Source organism: Sorghum bicolor, chromosome 2 (assembly GCF_000003195.3).
Source record: "Sorghum bicolor cultivar BTx623 chromosome 2, Sorghum_bicolor_NCBIv3, whole genome shotgun sequence".
NCBI classification, from domain to species: domain Eukaryota; kingdom Viridiplantae; phylum Streptophyta; class Magnoliopsida; order Poales; family Poaceae; genus Sorghum; species Sorghum bicolor.
Genome location: NC_012871.2, coordinates 37,810,352 through 37,835,897, shown reverse-complemented (window position 1 = coordinate 37,835,897; position 25,546 = coordinate 37,810,352). Strand labels below are relative to the sequence as shown.

The window sequence follows — 25,546 nt, the reverse complement described above, 5'->3', positions numbered from 1 at the left end:
TAAATTACACAACGATTTCTTATAGAAATGGTTCCGGGGCATCATTCCCTGGGAACCTAACGGTGCCTAAGTGATTAGAAGGGAGTACAAGTCTCCTTACATATACAACTCCATCCAGTTGGCCGTCATATATAGCAAGTCTCCTTACATATACATGCATACACAGATAGTACAAGCCAATAGCTTTCCTTGTTGGAAACATCACATTTCCATGCCGTAAGCATGAGAATACATACTCACTAGTCTAGTCACTAGGTTAATTAGAAAACCATAACAATCTTGGATACAGTTATTAGAATCCCGTTCTCTACTACGCTCTGTATTCGCCCTGATCAAGCCAGCAGCCAATAATTGCAAGCAAGAGGCACTATTACCACCACAGCATAGGTTCCTGGGGACAAGATAACCAGAGCTTCTCTTTGGACCACTGTCTCAGGCGCGGCCCCTTCTCAAGCTTGGCGCCCTCATGGACCCTCGATCTGTATGCTGTTGAATGAATGAGTGAGACCGTTGCTTCCCCTCAAATTTTGGAGCTCTGCTTTAATTGTCTCCGCAATCTTGACCTCCTCGAGGCCAGGTGAAGGCACATCCACATGGACTGAGCCTTGTTTTCTGGGACCAGCAGAGTACTGGTTCAGAGATTGCTGCTTCATGTAGTTGTACAGCTGCTGGTGAAAAGGGTGATCGTACGAGTAGCAATCTACTCCATCTAAAGAGTCCCTGGATGAGCCTGATCCTTCTCTTTTGCAAAAGTGCGGAAGTGACTCGGAGTCCATAACCTGTGGATGACCATCAACATTGTCAGTCAAAAACATGCAAATCAAATGATGGAAGACTCTTGATCTGGAGATCACTAGAAACTAGGAAAGCACTAGCCATCGAACTCACTCATCACTACTGGTGTCAGTTTTAGAACAAGCTTTGCCGTGGATAGTGATGATGTAATAATGAACAATGGCTAACTGCAGCCCAAAATCTAAAGAAAGATGCAAAGTTGTTTCCAGTACTTGTTAAGCCAGAGGCACCTATAAGCTCCAGAGCAGAATGGTTAGCAACAACTTTTTTCTGATGCTAACATAATCAATTCAAGGTTCTTGTTAAAGCTCAACATTTCGAACAGGGATCTAAAACACGCCAATGGGAACTTATGGCAGAAAAACAGATACTGCTTCCAAATTGAAGGGAAGTAAATTAAGAATCTTTACCTTCAGTAACTCGTCCCTCCCAGAGGCATACAGGACTTGGATCTTCTTTTTAGTTCTTTCTTGTAAAAGTGGCTTCACAACCTGGCCATGAATAAACAAAACATTAATTGATTTAATGAACTATAAAAAAAATGAATGTGTGAGAAAGAAAATATGAAACCAAAAGAGAGCAAATAAAATAACAAATGTATATACAACATGATAGCCAGGCATCTTATGAATTTTTAAACAGGTACACTGACCTTCCAACATGCTGAGAAAACATATGGAGCATTCACAATGTAATAAGTCTCAGTTTTCTCAGGATAATTAAGGTCATCAACAGTTGTAATCATGGTCAACATCTGCATATGGGGAAATATTGACAAGTGTTACTGCAACCTGTAAGCAATATAAGCATATATGATTGAAAAATAAGAAATGCACAAACAACAGCAGAAATAATGACACAATGAATCAAATACTATTTTGATTCTTATCAAGCTACGCCTCAGGCAAAAGGATGCATCATGCATGTGTTGGGAAGATGCCCTAGAGGTAATTATAGAGATGATGATATTGCGATTATATCCATGATATATATTATGTGTTCAATAAATATCCATTAAATACAACTTGTATCGATTGGCAATTATGTGAATTGTTTGTGAAGCTCTTTTACTTGTATGGTTATTCTTAAGTTGTCCGAATCAGAGTTTGTGTGAGAACACACGTGAATATTAGATCAGCACATGTATTAGTTGATGACTAGGTTTCATAAGTCATAGACAAAATTGTCGAACTAATAATATGGGCACATGTATGACATGGGGCTGGATTGACCCGACATGAGATGTTATTATTATCTCTATTCACATGATCACATCATATATGTTATGTCTGTAGACTGAGATGTTGTATGTATTCAAGATGTGAAACGACCTACTCAGGGACTATCAAACGGTACTCCATAATGGGCTAGTTATAAAGGTGGTTTTCGGGTTTCTCAGGAAACATGCTGTGAGACATAGACAATCAAGATGGAATTTGCCCCTCTCTGTGTGAGAAAGATATCACAGGATGACTCTAATGATTAAATCAAGAAATGCATAGCCATGTTTGGATTAAGTGTTAACCTATGAGTTGGTCCAAATTTCATGTGGCAAGGGAATAACAAGTATATGTTTTGTGATGGTTCATCTGATGTGATCTTTGTGTACGCATAGGAGTTGACACACCTTGCTAGAGGCCGCTATCAACTAATGGCCGAGTAAGAGTACTCGGGCCATGTCTGTGTGCGTAAACCCATAGGGTCGCACGCTTAAGGGGCTGGAAGCCTAATTCGGATTGGACCCGAATTAGACAGGGCATATGGTTACTAATGGGCCTCCAACATGGGAGCACATTTGGCACGCCTATATAAAGAGAGGGTGGGGTGCGGCCAAGTTTAATACTTTAATCACACGCCATTTGGCAGCCGCCGCCGCACACCCGCGCCCGCGCCTGTTGCTCCTCGCGGACCTAGCAGTCCAGAGGCAAGACGCTTCCTCCCTGTACGTGTGGATACCTTGGAGGTTGAGCACAAGGACACAGTAGATCCTGTTTTATGAGGACAATTTTTTTTGTTTTCTAGCTAGTGTAGCATCCTCATAATCCTACAGCATGAAAACTATACATTAAACTACTCAAGAGTATCTTTCATTACATTGTGGCACTTCAACCAAGCTGCAAAGTTCATTTGACAGCCCTTGTTCAATTAACAATCAAAATATGCTCCCGATAGAACACATATTGGATATTCAGGCTGTTCGACCAATGCAACTATTTGAATATGCTGAATATATAAATTGGCATTCCAATTTTTTATATTATCTCATGACTCATGTTATATATATGTCCCAGGACTTTCGAATCTCATGTCTCAGCATATGTCTCCATGCATGTAGCTTATTTCAAAGAAATACAGAGAAAGTAGGGGGGTTAATGCGAGAGAATATGTCTCGGTATTGGTTGATATATTGCATTGGGCCTCATAGGCTGATTATATAGGATACATAGGACTAATGGATAGACAATGTGGTACTATTCCTATTTACTATAACAATGAGCAGCCAAGCCGAATAGGCTTGGGTGCCAGGCCCATGGCCAGCCCATAGGGCGCCTATTCTAACACGCCCCCGCAGTCGAATCGTCAGCCACTCTACACGTTTAGACTGGACCTAAACTCCGTGAATACTGAAGAAGGCAGCCCTTTGGTGAAGATATCCGCATATTGTGAAGAGGTGGGAACATGCAGAACACGAAGATCACCAATGGCGACTCGCTCCCGAACGAAGTGAAGATCGATCTCAATGTGCTTGGTTCGCTGATGCTGAATCGGGTTGGAGGTCATGTAGACAGCACTAATGTTGTCACAATACACCAGTGTGGCGCGCCGAAGAGGGGCATGCAACTCGAGAAGGAGCTGGCGCAACCAGGTAGCCTCTGCAACTCCATTGGCCACCGCGCGATACTCGGCTTCAGCACTGGATCTTGATACCGTGTTCTGGCGCTTGGAGGACCAGGAGACAAGATTGTCGCCAAGGAACACGGCATATAGCCCGAGGTGGACTTGCGAGTGTCCGGACAACCAGCCCAATCAGCATCGGTGTAGACGACAAGATCAGTCGAAGTAGACGGTCGCAGCATGAGACCAAGGTGAAGAGTGCCTCGAACATAGCGAAGAATCCGCTTCAGGGCAGCAAGGTGAGGCTCCCGGGGGTCGTGCATATGAAGGCAGACCTGCTGAACAGCATACGCAATGTCTGGACGGGTGAAGGTCAAGTATTGAAGAGCTCCAACAAGACTGCGGAAGTCTGTAACATCAGACACAGGGGCCTCCTCAGCTGCAGCAACCTTAGGATTGGTGTCAACTGGAGTAGAGCATGGTTTGCACTCAGCCATTCTGGCGCGATCTAAAATATCCAACATGTACTGTCGTTGTGAGAGTAGAAGTCCATCACCACTTCGCTGAACATGCATGCCGAGGAAGTGATGTAGTTCACCAAGGTCTTTCATGGCGAATTCTCGCTGCAGTGCTGAGATGATCCGCCGGAGAAGATCGGTCGATGAAGCTGTGAGGACAATGTCATCAACATACAGCAACAGATAGGCTGTGTCTGATCCACACTGGTAGACGAAGAGCGAGGTGTCTGACTTGGCTTCAACAAACCCAATAGACAGCAAGTAACTGGCCATCCGGCTATACCAAGCACGAGGAGCCTACTTCAGGCCATAGAGCGATTTCTTCAAGAGGCAGACGAAATCCGGATGAGCTGGATCTTCGAACCCGGATGGCTACTGGCAATACACCGTCTCACTGAGATTGCCATGAAGAAAGGCGTTCTTCACATCAAGTTGATGAATAGGCCAACGGCGAGAGAGCACCAAGGAGAGCACTATGCGGATAGTAGCGGACTTCACCACCGGACTGAAGGTCTCATCAAAGTCCACACCAGGTCGCTGGGTGAAACCACGGAGGACCCAACGTGTCTTGTACCGCTCGAGGGAGCCATCAGACTGAAGTTTGTGCTTGAAGATCCACTTTCCAGTGACAACATTGGCCCGAGCCGGACGGGGCACAAGATCCCAGGTGTGGTTCTGGAGGAGAGCACTGTGTTCTTCTTCCATAGCTGCTCGCCAATTGGGGTCAGCAAGAGCGCTTCGAAAGGTCTTTGGCACCGGAGAGAGGCACAACATGGTAGGCGGCGGGCATCCGAAAGCCGCTCTTCGAACGGGTGCCCATGGAGTGTTGGTTGGCCACCAGTGGAACAGGAACCGCGCCCTTGGGCAGCGGGGCGGCTTCCGTAGGAGCCGGTGAAGGGGCAGCGGGGGCGGCTGGTGCAGGAGCAGTCGGGGCGGCCAGTGCAGGAGCAGACGGTGGTGGTCGCGGTCGACGCGAGTAGTGGTATGTGAAGTCGCGAGCCGGGCGAAGAGGTGGAAACCCCGGTGGAGGCCCGCGAGGCGCATGAGGAGGCGCAGGGGAGCCCGTGGATGGCGAGCCGGCGCGCAACGCGGGCGGGACGTACGGCAGGCGTGGAGAGGCGTTGCGCCAATTAGCTCTGTGGCCGCGCGTGGCGCGGTTGGAGTCCTCGATGCTCGCAGCGCAGGGGGATGTAGAGCGCGGGCGTCGGAGGATCATCAGCATGTTCTGGAAGCTCCAGGGGCGCCCCAGGCATGGCCACAGAGGGACCGGCAGGGCGCTGGTGGTGTCGGCGGCACTAGGTGGAGTTCCTGCAGGCAAAAACTTGTGCAACGGTCCAATAGAAGCGGGCACGACATCAGTAGTGTCATCAGCAAGGAACTCGAGGTCTACAGGAGTACTAGGACCATGGTGCTCAGCAAAAGGGAAAGCTGTTTCATCAAAGATGACGTGTCGGGAGATGATGACTCTATTAGATGATAGATCAAGGCAGCGGTACCCTTTGTGGTGAGCGGAATAGCCTAGAAAAACACATTGGGCAGACCTGGGGGCAAGTTTATGAGGAGCAGTGGCGGACGTGTTGGGATAACATTTGCAACCGAAGACTCGTAGATGATCATATGTGGGTGGCTTGTCGAACAGGGCAAGGTGAGGCGTGGAGAACTCTAGAGTCTTGGTGGGCAATATGTTGAGAAGAACAGTCGCCGCGGAGAGGGCCTCCACCCAGTAGGAGGGAGGCATGGATGCCTGAAAGAGCAGGGAGCGAACAACATTATTGATAGAGCGAATAATGCGTTCAGCTTTACCGTTTTGAGGCGAGGTGTAAGGGCAAGACATGCGAAGGTGAATGCCCTGGGTGAGGAAGAATTGCCGGGTGCTGGAGTTGTCGAACTCTCTCCCATTGTCACACTAGACACCTTTGACGCGGGCGCCAAATTGAGTGGAGGCATGGGCGATGAAGTGAGCAAGCTTGCTGAAAGTATCATATTTAAGTCGTAATGGAAAGGTCCACAAATAATGAGTGCAATCATCAAGTATGACCAAATAGTATTTATAACCTGAAATGCTAACAACCGGAGATGTCCATAAATCACAATGAATGAGATCAAACTTGCTAGATGCACGAGAGGTGGACACAGGAAAGGGCAAACAAACATGGCGCCCTAGTTGACAAGCATGACATAAATCTGAACAGTCTTGAATAGGAAATGAAACACTAAACGCGAGCTTTGAGACGGTCTCATGGCCGGGGTGCCCAAGACGCCGATGCCATAGTGGAGAGGAGCCCTGAGCGGCGAAGGAGAGTGCTAGTGGAAGGCAAAGAGGGTATAGCGGCGCGGAGCTATTACACCTGACGATCTCTTTCCGAGTTGGAAGAACCTTCACAGAACAACCAGCGGGTCAAACTCAACAGAGCAATTATTATCGGTAGTAAATTGGCGAACAGAGATAAGATTCTTAATAATTTGTGGTGACACAAGGACATTATTAAGACGTAAAGTAGGTGATAACTCTGTGGAGCCAGTGGCAGTAACAGGAATAAGTGAGCCATTACCAACAACAATAGATGAAGGGTTAGGGTACCGCGGGAATAGAACATGTGAAAGTGAAGAAGGCTGAGATGTCATATGTGAGGTAGCACCTGTGTCGAAGTACCACTCGTTGCTCGAAGGAGGGGTCAATGAGGTCGTGCTGAATGCCGCGGCGAGCTCCGTCAAGTCCCAGGAGGGGAGGCCGGTCATAGGGTTGTAAAACCCCGGAGCGACCCATGGTCCAGCACCAATGGGAGCAGCCTGCTGGTGGGCAGCAAGCGCCTGCTGCTGCTGCTGGGCAAGCAGGGCCTGCTGCTGCGCTTGCTGCTGTGCCTGGTGCTGCGCCTGGAGGTGAGGGGGCACCGGGATGGGCGCCAGAGGTGGACGAGGGCCCCCTGGCCACATCTGGATGGTGCCGGACCAAGGATTGTAGAAGCTGGGCCAAGGGCGCCCTCCGACAGTCTGCTGCTGCTGTCCAGTGGCCTGCTGCTGCTGCTGCGTTGTGCCACCAGGAGGTCTGGAGCCCTGTCCTGAAGAGCTGTTGTTGCCGTGGCCTTTGCCGCCACCGCCGCGCTTGCTGCGACGGTTGTTGGGAGCCTTGGAGCTCCCACCAGTGCCCCCAGAGCCCGGACCAGAGGACGCAGGGGCCGGGGTGGTGGTGGTGGAGGCGGCGAGTGTAGCAGCTGGAGCTTCCTTGCGGTTCTCCATGGTGAGTTCCTCGACGACGAGATCCTCACGCGCCTCCAGGAAGGTGGGGAAAGGTTTGGCCCGGCGAAGGAGCGTCCCGACGTGGCTGAAGCGCTCGTTGAGGCCGCGGATGACGTTGAGGACGAGAGTGCGGTCGGAGATGACCTCGCCGAGGGCCGTGAGATCATCAGCCATCTTCTTCAGCTTGCGGCAGTACTCGGTGATGGAGAGGTCGCCCTGGACGAAGTTGCGAAACCGCGTCTCCAGCTGAATGGAGCGGGCCTCCCGATTGCCGAGGAATTGCGACTCGACGGCGAGCCAGGCGTGTCGGGTAGTGGAGCCCCGGGCGGAGATGATCTCGCCTAGATCATCGGTGAGCATGGCGATGATCCAGGACTTGACGACGCAGTCCATCCGAGCCCAATCAGGAGAGATCGGGTCCGGGGGATCCTCGCGGACATGGTCCTGAAGCGAAAACTTGCCGAGGATGAGGAGAAATTGATCGCACCAACGGCTGAAATTACCAGAATCGACGTCGAGGATGGTGGTGACGTGGTTCCGGATGTTGTTGACCGCAACAGCCTGAGAGTGGAGTTGGAGGAGAGCCACAGCTTCGTGGTGAAGCATGGCTGCACGCAGATCAGGCACCGGCGTACCTCCAAATGACGCACCAGAAGACTCCGGCGCGATGGTGACAGGCCGACAGCAGCAGCCGCGCGCTCCTTGGCAGCCCGTGCCAGGGCATCGCTGGCGCGCTGTGCAGCGGCATCACGCTCCGTGGTTGCAGCCTTGGCTTCGTCTTCGGCCTGGACGGCACGTGCTAGAGCAGCATCCTGAGCCTCCTAGCGTGCGCGCTCGGCATGCTGAGCAGCGGCGGCAGCCGCGTTGGCCTTCTCCTGGGCGAGGCGCTGGGCAACTGCATCAGCCTGGACGTCAGCCCCAGCAGAGGTTGCATCGGTGGCATCCGACTGAGAGGTTGGTGGAGTGGATGCCATGGCTGGGCTGGCGACGCTGTTGGGAAGGCTGCTCGCAGGAGTGCGTCGCGAGGTCCTGGCCTGCGCGCTGATAGGGCAGCGGAGAAAAGGATCAAAAGGCGGTTGATACCATGAGAGAGAATATGTCTCGGTATTGGTTGATATATTGCATTGAGCCTCATAGGCTGATTATATAGGATACATAGGACTAACACCCCATGTGGGTAGACAATGTGGTACTATTCCTATTTACTATAACAATGAGCAGCCAAGCCGAATAGGCTTGGGTGCCAGGCCCATGGCCAGCCCATAGGGCGCCTATTCTAACAGTGAAGAAATAACATATACGACCATATTTTAGGGAATATTTCAAAGTATTTCATGAAAGAGGAAAAAATCTCAACTTAGGCCTTGTTTAGTTCGCAAAATTTTTTGTTTTTGGGTACTGTAGCATTTCGTTTTTATTTGACAAACATTGTTCAATCACAGAGTAATTAGGCTCAAAAGATTCATCTCACAAATTACAGGTAAACTGTGTAGTTAGTTTTTATTTTTGTCTATATTTAATGCTCCATGCATGCGACCAAATATTCGATGTGACAGGGAATCTTGAAAATTTTTGCGAACTAAACAAGGCCTTAGACAAAAAAAAATATTGTAATACGGCAAGTCAGCAATATTCAAGAAAATTTAGGCATAATTGTTAGTTTCAACATTGAAATGTAATGTCTAGAGAGCGAGAACTCTTAGTAATTTAGATCTTTTTGTGACCTCACAGAAAATACAGTCAATAGAATATAAAAAACGAAGTCATCTGATTACTTCAAATGGCATGTTTCAATCAATATTACTCCTGACCACTGTTGTGTGCTGTAATTCGCAGCAAAGCTTGTGTCCCTGTGTAAGCTTCAGGATACTATACAAGAGGTATGCACAATATTCAAGTTGCCTAATGCTAATAAAATAACTCTGCGCACGACATTTGAATGATTCGTAGATGCGTGAAACTGAATAATTGGGAATTTGGTGTTTTTGCCACTACTCCGACTTCAATGGCAATTTTACCCTCACAATTTTGAAATGAAGCTGGCGTTTACCCCTACTTTGTCACACCATTTAGCCTGGGTGGACTAAATGGACAAAAAAACAAAAAACATACCCACACAAAAAGACCACAATACACCCTCAGCAGCAGGTGCCTCTCTCCTTTCACTGGACCGTGGACAGAGAGTAACGCGGGCTTCAGACACTGCTATTTCACCAGCTGGCGTCAAAAAGGCAGCACGGCCCTGGCGACCGGTAGGCCCTCCCAGGCCGGTACTCAGGCAACCTCAGCCCGGCGACTTCCTGCGCCGCAGATTCCACCCCCCCCCCCCCCCCCAGGCTGCAGTTCCTGTTATAGGGTTTCAGGAACTCCAGATCTCAGGGAGGGAGAAAGGTTCTCAGCTATTCCTTTTCATTTTACTTGTGTTTGTTGTGCTGGTTTTTGCAGGACTGAGGTGAGATTCCCAGCTGATCCCCTCTCTGATCTGTTTCTCATTTGGTGCTTGTTGTGTTGTTGGTACTTGCTTGAAGGCAGTTTGATTTGGAATCATGGGGTATAAGATACATACTGGAAAAAGTCTACATAACCCCCAAACTATTAAGGGTGGACTACTTCACCCTCCGAACTATAAAACCGGATATTTTACCCCCTGAACTTTCAAAACCGGTCAAATAACCCCCTAGAGTGGTTTTGGATGGTGGTTTTGTCTTTTTATTTTTTTTATTTATTTCCGCTAAATTTTTGAAAAATTATAATAAATCACAGAAAAATCATAAAATGAAAATTTTAATTTTGTTGGACTTCTGATGAGTAGATCTAGTAGATCTACACAGTGAATATATAATATGATATACTTTAGTATAAAGTTTATGTTGTAGCTTTAAATCTATGTTTTTCTGTAATTAAATCAAATAATTGATATATGCAGTTCCTATGATCCAATTGTGATGAAATTTTTATGGTGAGCTCATTATTGTATGCTTGAACTATGGTAAAAGTTTCATACCTAGTGAATCACATATAACTTAGTTATCAATTTATTTAGCTTTATTCTTGTTAAATCTATGCTTTATCTATAACTAAGTTATAGTGATCCAATGATTATGAAATTTTTACCATAGTTCAAGCATATAATAATGAGCCCACCATAAAAATTTTACCACAATTGGACCACAGGAACTGCATATATGAATTATTCAAATTAATTACAGAAAAATATAGATTTAAAGTTATAGCAAAAATTTTGTACTAAAGTATACTATATTATATATTCACTGTGTAGATCAACTCATCAGGAGTCCAACAAAATTAAAATTTTCATTTTATGATTTTTCTATGATTTATTATGTTTTTTCAAAGATTCAGCGAAAATAAATAAAAAAAGAAAAAGACAAAACCACCCTCCAAAACCACTCGAGGGGGTTATTTGACCGGTTTTGAAAGTTCAGGGGGTAGAATATCCGGTTTCATATTTCGGGGGGTGAAGTAGTCCACTCTAGATAGTTTGGGGGGTTATGTAGACTTTTTCCCTAAGATACTTGGGGGAGCATTCCATTATATGATTCTTTAGCTACCTGTTGAAAGTTATCTTATCTCTGCAGAACATCACTTAACTGTAGGTTCGAGCTGAAGTTCTGTAACGGCTTTGGTCTAACTTAAATCAGAATAGACAAATTTTGCATGGTGGTAGTGATAGCACTCACTAGGCTACAGCTGTAAATCAGTTAATGTTTTGGTTTCTATTAATTGGAAGCGACAAATCTTTCCATGCTATACTAAAAGCACCTACTATGTAGGCAGTTCCACCTGTGGTGTGTGGAAACTGCCACGTAGATATTAGCAGTTAGCTTCTACTTTTGTTTCACATGTCATTTGGACCTGTATGTTGGTGTTTTACATGCCATGTGGACCTCTATGTTGGCATGTAATATAGTATTGTATAATGGTATTCGACATGTCATCTAGACATACTAAAGTGACCTGGTGTGTTACCATTAATGCGATATGTGTGATATTAATCTGTTGCACGATATTAATTTGTGTTTATATGGATTATTAGTTGAAATGTTGTCGATTTTTTTTCTAAAAATTGTTGAATTTTGCACTGATTGAATTGTCAAATTCTGTATCCAAATTGCCAAAATGCTGATCTGAAAATAGGGGTACAAACATAAATATCAAAATAAAACAGGGGTAAAAATGCATGGGCAAACTTGTGCTTTTGTACAAAAGTTAACACCATTAGGTGGACTTAACAGAATAGGGGCAAAGTCTCTCTTAGTTTTGAAATCACAGGGGTAAAAACACAAGGTTAAATAAAAACGAGGGCAAAACCACCATTTCACTTCAAAATGGGGGCATCTATACCTATCTATAAAGAGCCAAAATTTTAGTCTGCCTTTTTTTTTCTGCCAATCTACAGTCCGCATAGGTTTTTTTCTACCCCCGAAAGCCCCACGTCCAATGACTCCCTTCCGAAATCCAATAGAACAAATCGAATACAATTCAGATCAAATTGAGATCAAAACCAAATAGAATACAATACAAAATCAAGACCACAGTCCGTATAGGTTTTTTCTACCCCTGAAAGCCCCACGTCCGATGACTCCCTTCCGAAATCCAATAGAACAAATCGAATACAACTCAGATCAAATTCAGATCAAGACCAAATAGAATACAATACAAAATCAAGACCATCATAAATATGCTCCTACTCCAGATCAAGATCAAATACATTGCAAATCAAGCACCAACCACATAACAAAAAAACACAAACGACCAGGGCATCATCCGACATCGCCTGCCACAATCAACGATGGAGCGTGGTCTCCTCACGGCTTGGTTGTTGCGTCCCCAGGTCTGCTGCTCACCAGCGGTTCCATTGACGGCGGCTCCACCGGTGACGCCTCGGGCACCTGCCACCACCAGACATCCCAGAACATGGACGGAGCTGGAAGAGGGACGAGGAAATCAGATCTAGAGAACATGGGGCTCGATCCGGGAAAGGTTGGGAGCTCTGGATACAGACTGAATAAGGCCAGTGCGGGAGGCGGCGAAGGATTTGATGCGGCAGCAGAGGAAAGAAGTGGATGCAGAGAGAGTGAGAGAGAGGACGCTTGCGCGTGATTAGAGGCCGCAGGAGCGGCGAAGGCACGATGGCGCGGGTGGGTGGCGCCGGCGGGCCTCGTGTAGGGGAGAGGGTGTAAAAATGGCAACGGGCACAATGCCCGCGGATACTAGTGCCGCATGCCCGCACCCGCGAGCAAACTTGCGTGCCCGTGTCCGCGCCCGTCATCTGTCACGGGCGCCATCCTGTGCCCGCGCCCGCCATCCGCGGGCATTCCTTGCCCGCGGGCGTCCCGCATGCCCGCCAGATCTGGCGGCGAAAGGCAACTGGACGGGGAAGGCAGCTTGACGAGGACAAGGATGTGCGCCGGCGTAAAGTAACCCGATGCAGAGCAGCTTGACCGCGGCGCAAGTAGGGAGGCGCGACGCAGCCGCCACGAGTGGAGGAGCAAAAGTCGAGTCGCGTGGGTGACGGCGAGGGTCTGTGGCGGTGGGTGTCTCCGGTCGCCGCGAGTGGAGAAAGAGCGAGAGCAGCATGCGACCGCTCACGCGACCGAGTGGAGGAGAGCAGAGCCCGCGCATGCGACCAAGTGGAGGAGAGCAGAGCAAGAGCCGCATGGCTTGTGAGTTGTGACAGTGAGGAGGGGAGCAACATGCAGGCGAGGAGAGGGTCGCGCGAGTGGCGGCGGCGGCCGCTACTCAGTTGCTGGGACGGCAATTTGGGAGAAAGAAACCCTAATTTGAAGAATATATACCTCTTTCTAAGTGACCCCACTTGTCAGTGCGGGTTTGGCGGATTTGCGGGTGCGGGCAAGGTATTCTCTTGCCCGTATATCTTTGCCCGCTGGACACAACTGTGTGCCCGCGGGCACAAAGTGACGCCCGTATCCGCGTCTGCCGGGTCGGGTGCCCGCGGGCACGCGGATATTTCTTGCCGGTTGCCATCTTTAAGAGGGTGGCACAGTCGCACAGACGGCGGCCGGCAACGCGATGCCGCTGGAAGCGGATCCGGAGACGGCAGCGGAGATCGGCAGGAGGTAAATACTAAGAAAAAACAGAAAGAATGATTGATTTGCGGCAATAGATGTCTTTCACATACAACTAGAAAAAAGTAATTCCCTTTTTGAATGGCAGTTCCAAAAAAACGTACTTCGATGTCAAAAAAGCGTATTCGTAAAAATCTTTGGAAAAAAAAGACTTATTTAGCTGTGAAGCTGCAGAATGGATAACGTCGGGATGGAAAGAGAGGAACAGATGGAGAGATGGAACGGCGTTGTAGTGGAAGGCAACCAGGTGCTGAGTTAATAGGTTGCGGGGCCCATGGGGGGCTAGAGCGGTGGATAGGTGGGCCTGCAGGCCGGCGGCGGCAACTGCGTGGCGCATGTGTCCAGTGCACGCAGGATCGAACGGGCAGGAGGAAAACACTGTAGATAAACAGTATAATGTGAGGCCTTGTTAAGTTGTTAAATTTTTTGGTTTCGGATACTATAACACTTTTGTTTATATTTGATAAATATTGCCCAATCATAAACTAATTAGGCTTAAAAGATTCGTTTCACAAATTACAGATCAACTGTATAATTAGTTTTTGTTTTCGTCTATATTGAATGTTTTATGCATGTACCGTAAAATTTGATGTGACGAGGAATCTAGAAAATTTTTGGGTACTTTTTGGGAACTGAATAAGGCCTGTGGAGGTAAGCACTGTAGGTCTACAGTGGTTCAACACCGAAAATAAAGGATCTTTAATATATATATATATATATATATATATATATATATATATATATATATATATATATATATATATATATAAGAGAGAGAGAGAGGCTACTGTAGTAATTATGGTTAATCATGGGCTAATTAGGCATAAAAAATTTGTCTTATAATTTACAATCAACTTGTGCAATTAGCTTGAGGTGCACGTAATGTAGTCACCGTAATATAAATTATAGCTTTTAATATTTATAGAAAAGGTAAAATATAAGTAAATATGTAACATTCTATCCTTATTTTCTATTAATATTTGATAGCTTTTTTTCTCCCGTTGCAACGTACGGGCATTTATAGCTTTTAATATTTATAGAAAGGGTAAAATATAAGTAAATATGTAACATTGTCCTTATTTTCTATTAATATTTGATAGCATTTTTTCTCCCGTTGCAACGCACGGGCATTTTTACTAGTAAATGCTTAAGCTCCTAAATAATTGTAGAAGTCAATCCTGAGTTCAAGATCTATCAAATCAAACTCATTTATTGTTAAACTGGAACTTTTCAAGGTTATGATTGAACAATGAGCTAATTGTGCATTCTGCTTCTGCACTAGTACGAAGACACCCAGCCTATAAACATAATCATGAACAAGTGTTTACTCAGTGATGAACAGCAGAAGTCTAGACTAGCCATGCTGGAAGATTTCGAAAAAAGATTTCTCTTCTTTTACTGTTTGAGTTTTACAATTACACATGTGCTTATTGTTGCTATGCAGTTAGTCATTTAGTCACTCTTCACCTACAGATGAACTTCCAAGAGACCAACCTATGCGGAACTAGGTGGCTTTATATTAAGAAGACAGCGGAACGCAAAACGGTCTAGGCAAGGACTTGAACATGGGGATGCTCACACCCTTAACAAACTGATCTAGACTCACCATCCTAATGGTGGAACATTTATTAGATAACCAGGATATGAAGTCCCAACTACCTATAATTGCTTCTCTACCTCAGGCTTCAGTTTCAATTTAGCGAAATAGACCTCATCACAGGTAGATTTTTTTTGAATAATTTCCACTTCCACTATACTTGATAGCAGTTGGTCATGTATCTAGTATAGCAGGGCCTAAGTATTGCCCATTGCAGTTTTGTTTTTCTATCTTAGTTGTTTCTCCTTGTGTGGCTGTAATAGGCTTGCTTGGGGGTCAAGAAGATAAGACCCTTGGCAGCCAAGTTATCTAGGAATCTACTCTAGAATATGCTTAATCCTAGGGGTGGCCCTCAGCCTATAAGAGCTGGAGTTGGGCAAGGGTTTTTGTTAACCGAGAATACCATTTTGCAATTCAATCAAAAGGCCATAGCAGGCAAACTGCCCTCTGGCTGTTGCCAGATCAATCTCGTGTTCGCGGACGTGGCGGCAGGAGCCGCTCGCCGGTGATCCAGGCCGTGTACAAGGACTCCGGCGGCTCCACCACTTGGCCGATGTTGTCCAAGACCAACTACCACGAGTGGGCGTCGATCATGAAGCTGAAGCTTCAAGCTCGCCAGCTTTGGGACGCGATCGAGTACGGCGATCTTCCCCACCATGAAGACCGCCGCACCGTCGAAGCGCTCATCGCCGCCGTTCCTCAGGAGATGCAGATGCCGCTGTCGGAGAAGGCGACGGCGAAGGAGGCGTGGGACTCCCTCGCCACTGCACGCATCGGAGGAGAACGAGCTCGGCGCACCGCTCTACAACGTCTGCGCCGCGAGTGGGAGTTGCTGTCTTTCCGCCCAGGTGAGCAGGCTGAGGATTTTACTCTGCGCCTGGTTGCCCTGAAGCAGCAGCTCGCCCTCCATGGCGACACAGACATCAACGAGGAGCGCGCGGTGGAGAAGCTCCTGCACGCTGCACCAGCCAAGTACGCGCAGCTCTGCATCGCCATCGAGACCCTCCTTGACTTCCAGGATCTCACCATCGAGGAGGTGTCGGGTCGACTGAAGGCGGTGGACGATTTGCAGGAGGTCCCCGGGGAGCCCCTCATCATCGCCGGCAAGCTGATGCTCTCGGAAGAGCAGTGGCACGCTCGGCAGAAGGAGAGGAGGAAGGGTGCCCAGTACTCTGCTTCCGCCAGCGGCAAGGAGCCGCGGCGACGCCCCCGTGGCGGGAAGAAGCAGAGGGCCAAGAACGAGCGCCGCGAAGACGACGGCGAACGCAAGGCCAACCGCGACGACATCTGTCTGAACTGCAAGCGGCCGGGTCACTGGGCACGCGACTGCCGTGATCCTCCGCGACAAGGCGGTGGCGGCGGAAGAGATCGCGGTGGCCAGCAGCAGGGAGGCGGCGGCGGTGGTGCGCGGGGCGCAGCACACGTCGCCGAGGCGGATTCGGATGATGGCGCGCTCTTCTTCGCCCACGGCGTTGTGCAACTGGAGAAGACGCCTGAAGTCCTCTACACCAAGGCCGCCGCGTTCCTGGACTTCGCCGATCCGCGCGCACGTGCCTTCCTCGGTGACGCCAGCGACGAGGACAAGCTCGACGGCTGGTACCTCGACAGCGGCGCCACCCACCATATGTCTGGGCGTCGTGAGATCTTCTCCGAGCTCGACACGACCATCCGCGGCACGGTGAAGTTCAGCGATGCATCACGCGTGGAGATCCAGGGCGTGGGCTCGGTCGTGTTCCAGGCGAAGAACGGCGAGCACCGCGTCCTCCACGGCGTCTACTTCATTCCGGCGCTTCGCAACTCCATCATGTCCCTGGGTCAGCTCGATGAAGCGGGCTCGAAGGTGGAGATCGAGCACGGCGTCTTGCGGATCTAGGATCAGCGCAAGCGCCTCCTCGCCAAGGTAAAGCGCGGCAGCAACCGCCTTTATATTCTTCATCTCGACGCCGTGCAGCCTGTATGCCTCGCCGCGCGGAAGGACGACGATGCCTGGCGCTGGCACGAGAGGCTTGGACATCTACACTTCGACGCTATCCATCGGCTCGGGGAGGAGGAGATGGCCCGAGGCATTCCGGTGATCGAGCACGCGGCGCAAGTCTGCGACACCTGCGTCACCACCAAGATGCGCCGCCAGCCGTTCCCGCAGAAGGCTGCGTACCGCGCCGAGCAGCCGTTGGAGCTTGTCCACGGCGACTTGTGCGGGCCCATCACGCCGGCGACTCCAGGAGGCCGGCGCTACTTCCTCCTCATGGTGGAGGATGCCACGCGCTTCATGTTCGTGGCGCTGCTCGCAACCAAGGACGAGGCGGCGCAGGCGGTGAAGAAAATTAAGGCTCAGGCTGAGAAGGAGATCGGCCACGAACTGAAGATGCTACGGACCGACAATGGTGGAGAATTCACCTGCTCCGAGCTCGCCGAGTACTTCGCCATGGAGTCAAGCGCCATTTCTCCGCGCCGCACTCGCCACAGCAGAATGGTGTTGTGGAACGGCGGAACCAAACGGTGGTGGCCACCGCGCGGGCTCTACTCAAGCAGTGGCTCGTTTTTGGTGGGAGGCAGTGGTGACCGCAGTTCATCTGCTAAACCGCTCGCACACCAAGTCATTGCAGGGCATGACACCCTATGAGGCCTGGCACGGGCGTGCGCCGTCCGTGGCGCACCTGCGCGTCTTCGGTTGCGTCGCCTACACGCATGATTTGGGGCAGCTGCGCAAACTCGACGACCGCGGCGTCCCCGGCATCTTCATCGGCTACGCTGAGGGCACCAAGGCCTACCGAGTGTTCGACCCGACGTCTGGGCGCGTCAAGACCTCCCGCGACGTCATCTTCGATGAAAGATGTGGGTGGAACTGGACGACGCCGGCGGCCGGATCCTCTGCAGCGGCTTCAAGCGACTTCGACATCGAGTGGCCGGCCGAAGCAGAGGAGATATCCGCGTCAGCGCCAACCTCCCCGAGCCCACCTCGCGCGCTGTCCTCTGCTCCGGGGGAGCATGAGAGGGACAACGCGGACGAGCCGAAGACTCCTGGCGCTGGCTCTACTACACCAGCTGCGGCAGTTGAGATCGGCGATCCGGTTGATGCTTGGCACGATGATGAGCCCCTGCGCTATCGCACGGTGGCCAACATCATCGGCAACGTTTCTACACCGCCACCACCGCCGCGCCTCTTCGCTGAAGTCCATCTGACTCATGCGGGAGAACCGGCGAACTTTGACTAGGCCAAGGACGATCCTGCCTGGCGCGCGGCTATGGAGCAGGAGCTCAAATCTGTGGAGCAGAACCACACCTGGGAGCTAGCAACGCTCCCGGCTGGCCACCGGCCCATCACCCTCAAATGGGTGTACAAGCTCAAGAAGGATGAGCGGGGCGCGGTGATCAAGCACAAGGCGCGTCTGGTGGCACGCGGGTTCGTCCAGCAAGAGGGGATTGACTACGATGATTCCTTCGCACCAGTGGCGCGCATGGAATCGGTCAGGGTTCTCAGGAAGGATGGCCTGTCCACCACATGGACGTGAAGTCCGCCTTCCTCAACGGCGATCTCAAGGAAGAAGTCTACGTGCGGCAGCCGCCGGGCTTCGCCGTCGCCGGGGAAGAAGACAAGGTCTACTGCCTACACAAGGCTCTGTACGGTCTGCGCCAGGCGCCTCGAGCCTGGAACGAGAAGCTAGACTCAACACTCAAGGAGATGGGGTTCCAGCAGAGTTCTCACGAGGCTGCCATGTACCGGCGGAGCAGTGGACGGGCAATCCTGCTCGTTGGCGTCTACGTCGACGACCTGATCATCACCGGCACCGACGAGAAGGAAGTGGCGGCGTTCAAGGCTCAGATGATGAAGGCATTTGAGATGAGCGACCTCGGGCTGCTGAGCTTCTATCTTGGTGTCGAGGTCCGCTAGTCAGCTTCTGGGATCTATCTCCGGCAGACACACTACGCCGAGAGAATACTGGAGCTCGAAGGAATGGAGGGCTGCAACCCTGCAGCAACTCCCATGGAAGAAAGATTGAAGCTCATTCGATTCAGTACTGCTGAAGCAGTGGATCCTACCAACTACCAGCGGTTGATCGGCAGTCTGCGCTATCTTGTTCCCACCAGGCCGGACATTGCTTTCGCCGTCTGCTTTGTCAGCAGATTCATGGAGAAGCCCACCATGGAGCACCTCGCAGCTGTGAAGCGCATTCTGAGGTATCTCGCCGAGACGCTGGACTACGGGCTGCACTTCACCAGAGCCCCTAGCAGTGCACGGTTCATTGGTTATTGTGACAGTAACCTTGGTGGTGACATTGATACAAGCAAGAGTACCACTGGTGTTCTCTTCTTTCTTGGTCAGTGTCTGGTGTCTTGGCAGTCTATCAAGCAGAGAGTAGTGGCACTCTCCAGTTGTGAAGCAGAGTATGTGGCTGCTACTACTGCTGCTACACAGGCCATGTGGCTGTCAAGATTGCTGGCTGAGTTACTTGGAAGACCTGTGGATATTGTTGAGCTGAAGGTCGACAGCAAGTCTGCACTGGCCTTAGCAAAGAACCCTGTCTTCCATGAGCGCAGCAAACACATCAGAATCAAGTATCATTTCATTCGAAGCTGTTTGGAGGATGGCAGCATCAAGGCAGAGCATATCTCAACAGGTGATCAGCTGGCTGACATTCTTACCAAGGCACTGGGCAAGACCAAGTTTGAAGAGCTCAGGGGAAGGATCGGTCTGGAGGCAATTTCAGCAAACGGGATCAAGACCAAGGGGGAGAACTGATAGCAGTTGGTCATGTATCTAGTATAGCAGGGCCTAAGTATTGCCCATTGCAGTTTTGTTTTTCTGTCTTAATTGTTTCTCCTTGTGTGGCTGTAATAGGCTTGCTTGGGGGTCAAGAAGATAAGACCCTTGGCAGCCAAGTTATCTAGGAATCTACTCTAGAATATGCTTAATCCTAGGGGTGGCCCTCAGCCTATAAGAGCTGGAGTTGGGTAAGGGTTTTTGTTAACCGAGAATACCATTTTGCAATTCAATCAAAAGGCCATAGCAGGCAAACTGCCCTCTGGCTGTTGCCAGATCAATCTCGTGTTCATCAGTTTATCCAACAATACTAAGCCAGTTAATTCCTTAAGGAATCTGAAATGCGATAAAAAAAATTATCATTCAGATCACCACAGAACTTTAACAAATAGAGGATTTTGTGCTCACCTTTATTTGGCTCAGTGCAGACAGCTTCAGGCCAGTCATATCCATAACCTTCAAGCAGGTATTGATCTGTCTCCCGAACTTCTTTGATGCAGCCGGCTATAAAGAACACAGAATATATTTAATCGCTTTTCCATAATTTGGTAATATTAATCATCAATATAAAAAACTCAACCAGTGGGGGAAGAACCACCCCCATGGCATTATAATAAAGAAGGGCCCATATGACCGCAGTCAAGAAAACCCCCATAAGAAAGCACTTACCAGGACAACACGATCTCGATATTCATTCATCTGTATGTGTGACTGCACATAATAGTTTACCTAATAAAAATTGGGTGAGATAATTTAGAGAGCTCTTATTTCTATGGAAAAATAGTCTGCCGTATCCATAAAATGAGTAATATTGATATTGATCCTACAAATCAAGACAAAGTTGTGTATCCTTCATTTACATAGTACACTTAGTCCAAAAAAAGGTTTTCTTCATTGACAGACATACTGCAAACAAAATGAAGATATATATGAACTGACTCCGATATGATATTGAATGTGTTGATATTATTTCAAATTAAACCAATAGCTTTAATTCTTTTTCTAAGGACAGTTAACATACTGAGGCCTTGTCAAAAGTACTAAGACCCACACCAAATGCATAAATAGGTTGTCCCTACAAAAAAGGAGAGGAGCACAATTAAAGCATATAATAAAACGTCTTTCTCACTAGAGAGAAAGCAAGCAAACTGCTGAAAAATGAATAGATCACTTTTGCAATCATGTCAGCGCAAAAATAGAATAGTCCAGTGGATGGAGCAAAAGAGACTAGTAAAAGCATATATCATATCAATAACATTGCTAACATGAGAAATATGAGTCTGATCACTGTACCTGCTTGGAGTACCCTGTCAATCCAACAAGTAGTGTGTCCCGAATGGCTCTATATAAATCAGATGGCAGAATGGGTTTCTGTATCAAAAACAAATTGTAATGCTAGTCAGAAGAATACCATGAGTCAAATCATAAAAAAGGGCTGCATGTATTGGTATTAGCATTTAGTTCATGACATAAATGAATGAAACAATATTCCAAAAAAAAACTGCTACTAATGTAAGAAATATGCAGGGAAAAGTTAAGATATGTGATCACTGCAAAACATATCCCAAGTCATTTGTTGGCATTCTGGCAATCCAATATACTTTTCTTTTTCAAAAGAAAAAAAAAAGACTTTGTACATTAAAAAAGTTACTTACAGCTAACACGCTGTCAATCTCATTCTGTACTCTCCAGTTTAAGCAATCCATTAGCTGCAGCAAACAATCAGATATCTCATCAGTTCTTTCAAAGGGAAACCTCTCAACCTGAATGTAGATTGTAGATGACGCAAAAGGAGGTCCAGTGACTTACCATTTTATGAGCTTTCGGGACACTCCATTCTCTAGCCTTCAGAAAACGAACCAAAGTCCCTCTCAGATTTCCTTGATGCACATTCTGCAAACACATATCTAACCAATCACTTTTTGGTCATATTATTTGTTTTTTAACAATATAATATCAAGTGTCAACAGAAAAAATGCTGTCTGCTGCTGAAAGGAACAAGATCAATAGTAAATAATAAAACTAAACAACAAATTGCAATAGACATGTGGTGAAACATACATAAGCTAACAGAATGCAGCACCACAGTCTTGTGATGCCAGCAGGTTGATATAAAAAAGAAACAAAAACATTGTTTCTTAGAGGGGCATATTGTGATTCCACAGTGGCTGCACAACCACACACGTCCTCAGTCCTGAGATCACCCATATTCTTTGTCACACTAATCATGAGTCATGACAAGGACTTAAGGACCAAATAAAAGTCCCAATCTGCAATTGAAACGTCTCCACCAGGAACAGTCCAGGCCACAGATGTTCAGGAAAACGTCAACATCCAGGTCCACCATCAGCACACGTCCAAATCAAACAATAGAAATTTCTTCGGTGATTGATTCGTGCTAGGTGAGATCCACACAGTGTGTGCACCATCCAACTACAAGCTTGGACAGAGTCCTCCCATGATAAAAGACTAATTCAGCATGCAACACACCTAATCAATACATGTATAATCTTGGGAGTACCTGACCCTAAAATATTTCTAGTATGCTAACACATGCTTAGAAAGTAGGAAGTCTAGACGGCCTCCTAGCCGGCAGTCATGACCGAAATTAGTTGCGAGTCAAACAAGAAGAAAAGTAGGCTCCAAATGCGAACTGGGAACAGTAGACGGCACCGACACCACAAGACCCAAACCAGAGGTACTACTTTCATTTATATACCTCGTGACATATCGAAACAAATATCTCCGTATGCAACCCAAACAAGAGGAAAAGTTCATTTTCGAAATCATAAAGGTGTTCCTGAAAGCACCAAATTGATTGTTGCAAAAACACTCTAACACAAAACAAGTTTAAGCTTTACGGCAACAAAAAGATGCTCTGTAAAGCACCATGTTGAGAACTCAAAATCACTTCAATCCACAAGAAAGACGAGTGGGGAAAAGACCAAAATTCTCTCTATGCCGAAAACTGGAAATAATGAGCACCGACAAAAAAGCATTTTTGAGCTCAAGCCGTAAAATGAGCTCTTCTCTCTTGAAAAGAATCAAAATAAGGAGTCGAAGACCCAAATTTGCTGTACGCCGGACCAAATAACAGAAAGAAGTAGCGGGAGCAGGAAATAAGAGAAATTAAAGCACGCGAAATTTTCAATTTGATGGAAATTCCAACAGGATCGACAGTAAAAGGTCGGCGAAATTGAGCTCTGGACATAATCAAATTCAAAGATCTAAGCCCTACGCAGTTAACTGGACAACAGACTAACTCGCAGGTATTCAGATTTTTTTTTCTTTTAACGTAGAAGCGCTTGGGAGCACCTAAATCCGCAAAAATGCGAGAATTAAAGCAAAACTCGAGATCGAAACACGCGCAAGATCTGCAGGGGTTTTCGTTCAGAAAGCAACCAGAACCAAATCAGTCACAAAACGGTAGAGATCCATCAGGAACAGACGAACAGCGAGTGGAGCAGATCGACACCTGGAATGTGGTCTTGAGCGGCTCCTCCACTGCAACAAAGAAATTGCTGCAGTTTAGTGGCCAAGAAACCCGAGCCAGAGAAAAAAAAAAGATGGATCTTTTCCTAGTTCTGTGCAAAGAAGAGGAGCACAAGAACAGATGACTCACGCTGCTCCATGAGCGCGGATAACTGCTTGATGACCTCCTCGGAGGTGGCCGCCATTGCCGGCAACGGAAGACTTGGGGTCAAAAGCCAAGTCTTTTCTGCCTTTTCCAGCTCCCCGTTCCTCTCCTTTATCCCTGTGTTTCTCGCCGTCTTGTTCTGCTCTTGTGCGCTTCCACGCCACACCACGAAACCGTGTGGATGTGTGGTCCTGTGGTGTTTGCGGGGCTCAGCTCCGGTGGTCTGCCGGTGATCCTAGTTCGGGGGCTACAGAGGATGAGGGGTCCCGTCCCTTAAAAAGGATCAGAGTTTTTTTTTTAGAATTTTATGTGTGTCGTTATAAAGTTTGTTTGGGTGATATAGCCTTGTTTGTTTGACTGATACGGTATGCTGATTTGTTAGGAGAGAAAAACACTATTTAATAAGAAATTGTTTAGATGTGAAATTTTTTTAGATTTTGACACTGTAGCATTTTCGTTTTTATTTGACAAACATTGTCCAATTATGGAGTAACTAGGCTTAAAAGATTCGTCTCGTGATTTTGCAGGCAAACCATGCAATTTGTTTTTGTTTTCATCTATATTTAATGCTCCATGCATGTGCCACAAGCTTCGATGTGACAAGAAATTTTGAAAAACTTTTGATTTTTGTGGTGAACTATATAAGGCCTAATTGGTAGATTTGGTTAATAACCTCAGATAAACAGGACGTTCCTAATCGTCGACGAGCCATCAAAAAATTGGAACAAAGTGTCATTGTCTGGAATTTATTTGACATCCACGCTATTCCATCCATATTAGGTGGTAACCATATTAAATGAAGTTACGACTAAGACTTAAATACTTTTAAACCAGAGAACCGAGCTGAAATTTTATTTTTATTTTGTACCACTCCTGTTTTGACGTCAGACTGAAAATGAGCCTTGTTGGTCAAACTAGGAGTGTCATGACCATCATGCCTGCAAGAACGTAAAGTCATAACGTAACTTTCCCTTCACCTCCTTCGTCCAATTCTGATCAAGCGGCTCCTGCGCCTCCAAGCAATAAAGTGCCCAGGACTTAGGCCCTGTTTAGTTTCTCACCTAAAAAATTTTTATCTATCCCATCGAATCTTTAGACACATACATGGAACATTAAATATAGATAAAAAAATTAAACTAATTACACAGTTTGGTTGAAAATCATGAGACGAATCTTTTAAGCCTGACTAGTCTATGATTAGCCTTAAGTGCTACAGTAACCCACATGTGCTAATGATAGATTAATTATGCTTAGTAGATTTGTCTTGCAGTTTCCAGACGAGTTATGTAATTTGTTTTTTTATTAGTTTCTAAAAACCCCTCCCGACATCCTTCCGACACATCCGATTTGACACCCAAAAATTTTTCATCTCCAATCTAAACAGGCCTTTAGCATTTTTGAGCAACAGCCGTGAGGCACTCTTGCCGCTTCACCTCGCGCTACCGCAGCTGCACCTCCTCCGTGGCCACTATTGTTGGCTCGCTCCAAATGTGCTCTCTCTCATCTGTATCAACATTATCCGCTCGATACTCTGATTTGTTATCTCCGGTTTCCATAGGTTCTTTCCTCCGGTCTCCATGGATATGTCAGTAGTAGGAGCAGACAATGAGACCGACAAAACGAGGACGCTTATGATCTACAGCGACGAGCGAGGTGCATGTACATCACTAGAAAGCAAATAAATAGAAGGTGGCAAATCAGATTGGCCAGCAGTAAATCAGTGTCGCAGATAGATATTCTGGCAATCGGGCACGGGTGCTCCGGCCTTCGAATCGGTGGCAAACTAGGCCATGGCTCGTTGATAAACTGAGTAGTGCGTGCTCGAGGACGACATGGTGTGGAAGATCACGGGCCATAGCGAGCAACGAGGAGGGGATTTAGAAGTACTGCAGCGGCAGATCGGACAGTAATCAACAAGCAGGCACGACGATAGATGATAACGAGAAGAGCGGACACAACGATGAAGCTTCGCAAGAGTGCGAGGACGAAGCTCCTCGGGAATGCTTGGCCGTGCGACCAAGCGGTTGGCGCCACCGTGCCAGTTGCCGTGTCTTG

The 25,546-nt window shown here is 47.6% G+C and overlaps 3 protein-coding genes across 8 annotated transcripts; all 3 read right to left on the bottom strand.

Moving 5' to 3' along the window:
* LOC8062008 (SEC14 cytosolic factor) lies at positions 1–23,799 on the bottom strand. 6 transcript variants are annotated; one of them, XM_002459881.2, is made up of 11 exons: positions 23,477–23,799; positions 23,330–23,358; positions 21,664–21,747; positions 21,510–21,563; positions 21,148–21,225; positions 20,876–20,929; positions 20,524–20,583; positions 20,263–20,358; positions 1,448–1,549; positions 1,206–1,286; positions 1–779 (listed from the first exon to the last, which is right to left on the bottom strand). In XM_002459881.2, the coding sequence occupies exons 1-11, from the start codon at positions 23,529–23,531 to the stop codon at positions 465–467; spliced, it is 1,008 nt and encodes a 335-aa protein (XP_002459926.1). In that variant the 5' UTR covers positions 23,532–23,799; the 3' UTR covers positions 1–464. The 6 variants fall into 6 exon arrangements, with proteins under 6 accessions (XP_002459926.1, XP_021310404.1, XP_021310405.1 ...); XM_021454729.1 differs by having other exon boundaries at positions 20,524–20,565; XM_021454730.1 differs by lacking the exon at positions 20,876–20,929 and having other exon boundaries at positions 23,477–23,762.
* Positions 3,550–4,459, bottom strand: LOC110433094 (uncharacterized mitochondrial protein AtMg00810-like). The gene has a single exon (XM_021454731.1). It carries the CDS (start codon positions 4,419–4,421, stop codon positions 3,573–3,575), a length of 849 nt encoding a protein of 282 aa, XP_021310406.1. The 5' UTR covers positions 4,422–4,459; the 3' UTR covers positions 3,550–3,572.
* Positions 6,387–8,859, bottom strand: LOC110433093. Its single transcript, XM_021454725.1, has 2 exons — positions 6,788–8,859; positions 6,387–6,525 (listed from the first exon to the last, which is right to left on the bottom strand). Exons 1-2 carry the CDS (start codon positions 7,989–7,991, stop codon positions 6,491–6,493), a joined length of 1,239 nt encoding a protein of 412 aa, XP_021310400.1. The 5' UTR covers positions 7,992–8,859; the 3' UTR covers positions 6,387–6,490.

Excerpts from the sequence above, each read along its gene's own strand:
- LOC110433094 (XM_021454731.1), bottom strand. The coding sequence starts at position 4,421 with ATGGCCAGTTACTTGCTGTCTATTGGGTTTGTTGAAGCCAAGTCAGAC.
- LOC110433093 (XM_021454725.1), bottom strand. The coding sequence starts at position 7,991 with ATGCTTCACCACGAAGCTGTGGCTCTCCTCCAACTCCACTCTCAGGCT. Across the intron at positions 6,526-6,787 it reads CGAGTGGTACTTCGACACAG|GTTCTTCCAACTCGGAAAGA; the intron begins GTGCTACCTCAC and ends TGTTCTGTGAAG.
- LOC8062008 (XM_021454726.1), bottom strand. The coding sequence starts at position 22,083 with ATGATTAGTGTGACAAAGAATATGGGTGATCTCAGGACTGAGGACGTG. Across the intron at positions 20,584-20,875 it reads GTACTTTTGACAAGGCCTCA|GTAAACTATTATGTGCAGTC; the intron begins GTATGTTAACTG and ends AATTTTTATTAG. Across the intron at positions 20,359-20,523 it reads ATCGAGATCGTGTTGTCCTG|CCGGCTGCATCAAAGAAGTT; the intron begins GTAAGTGCTTTC and ends TGTTCTTTATAG.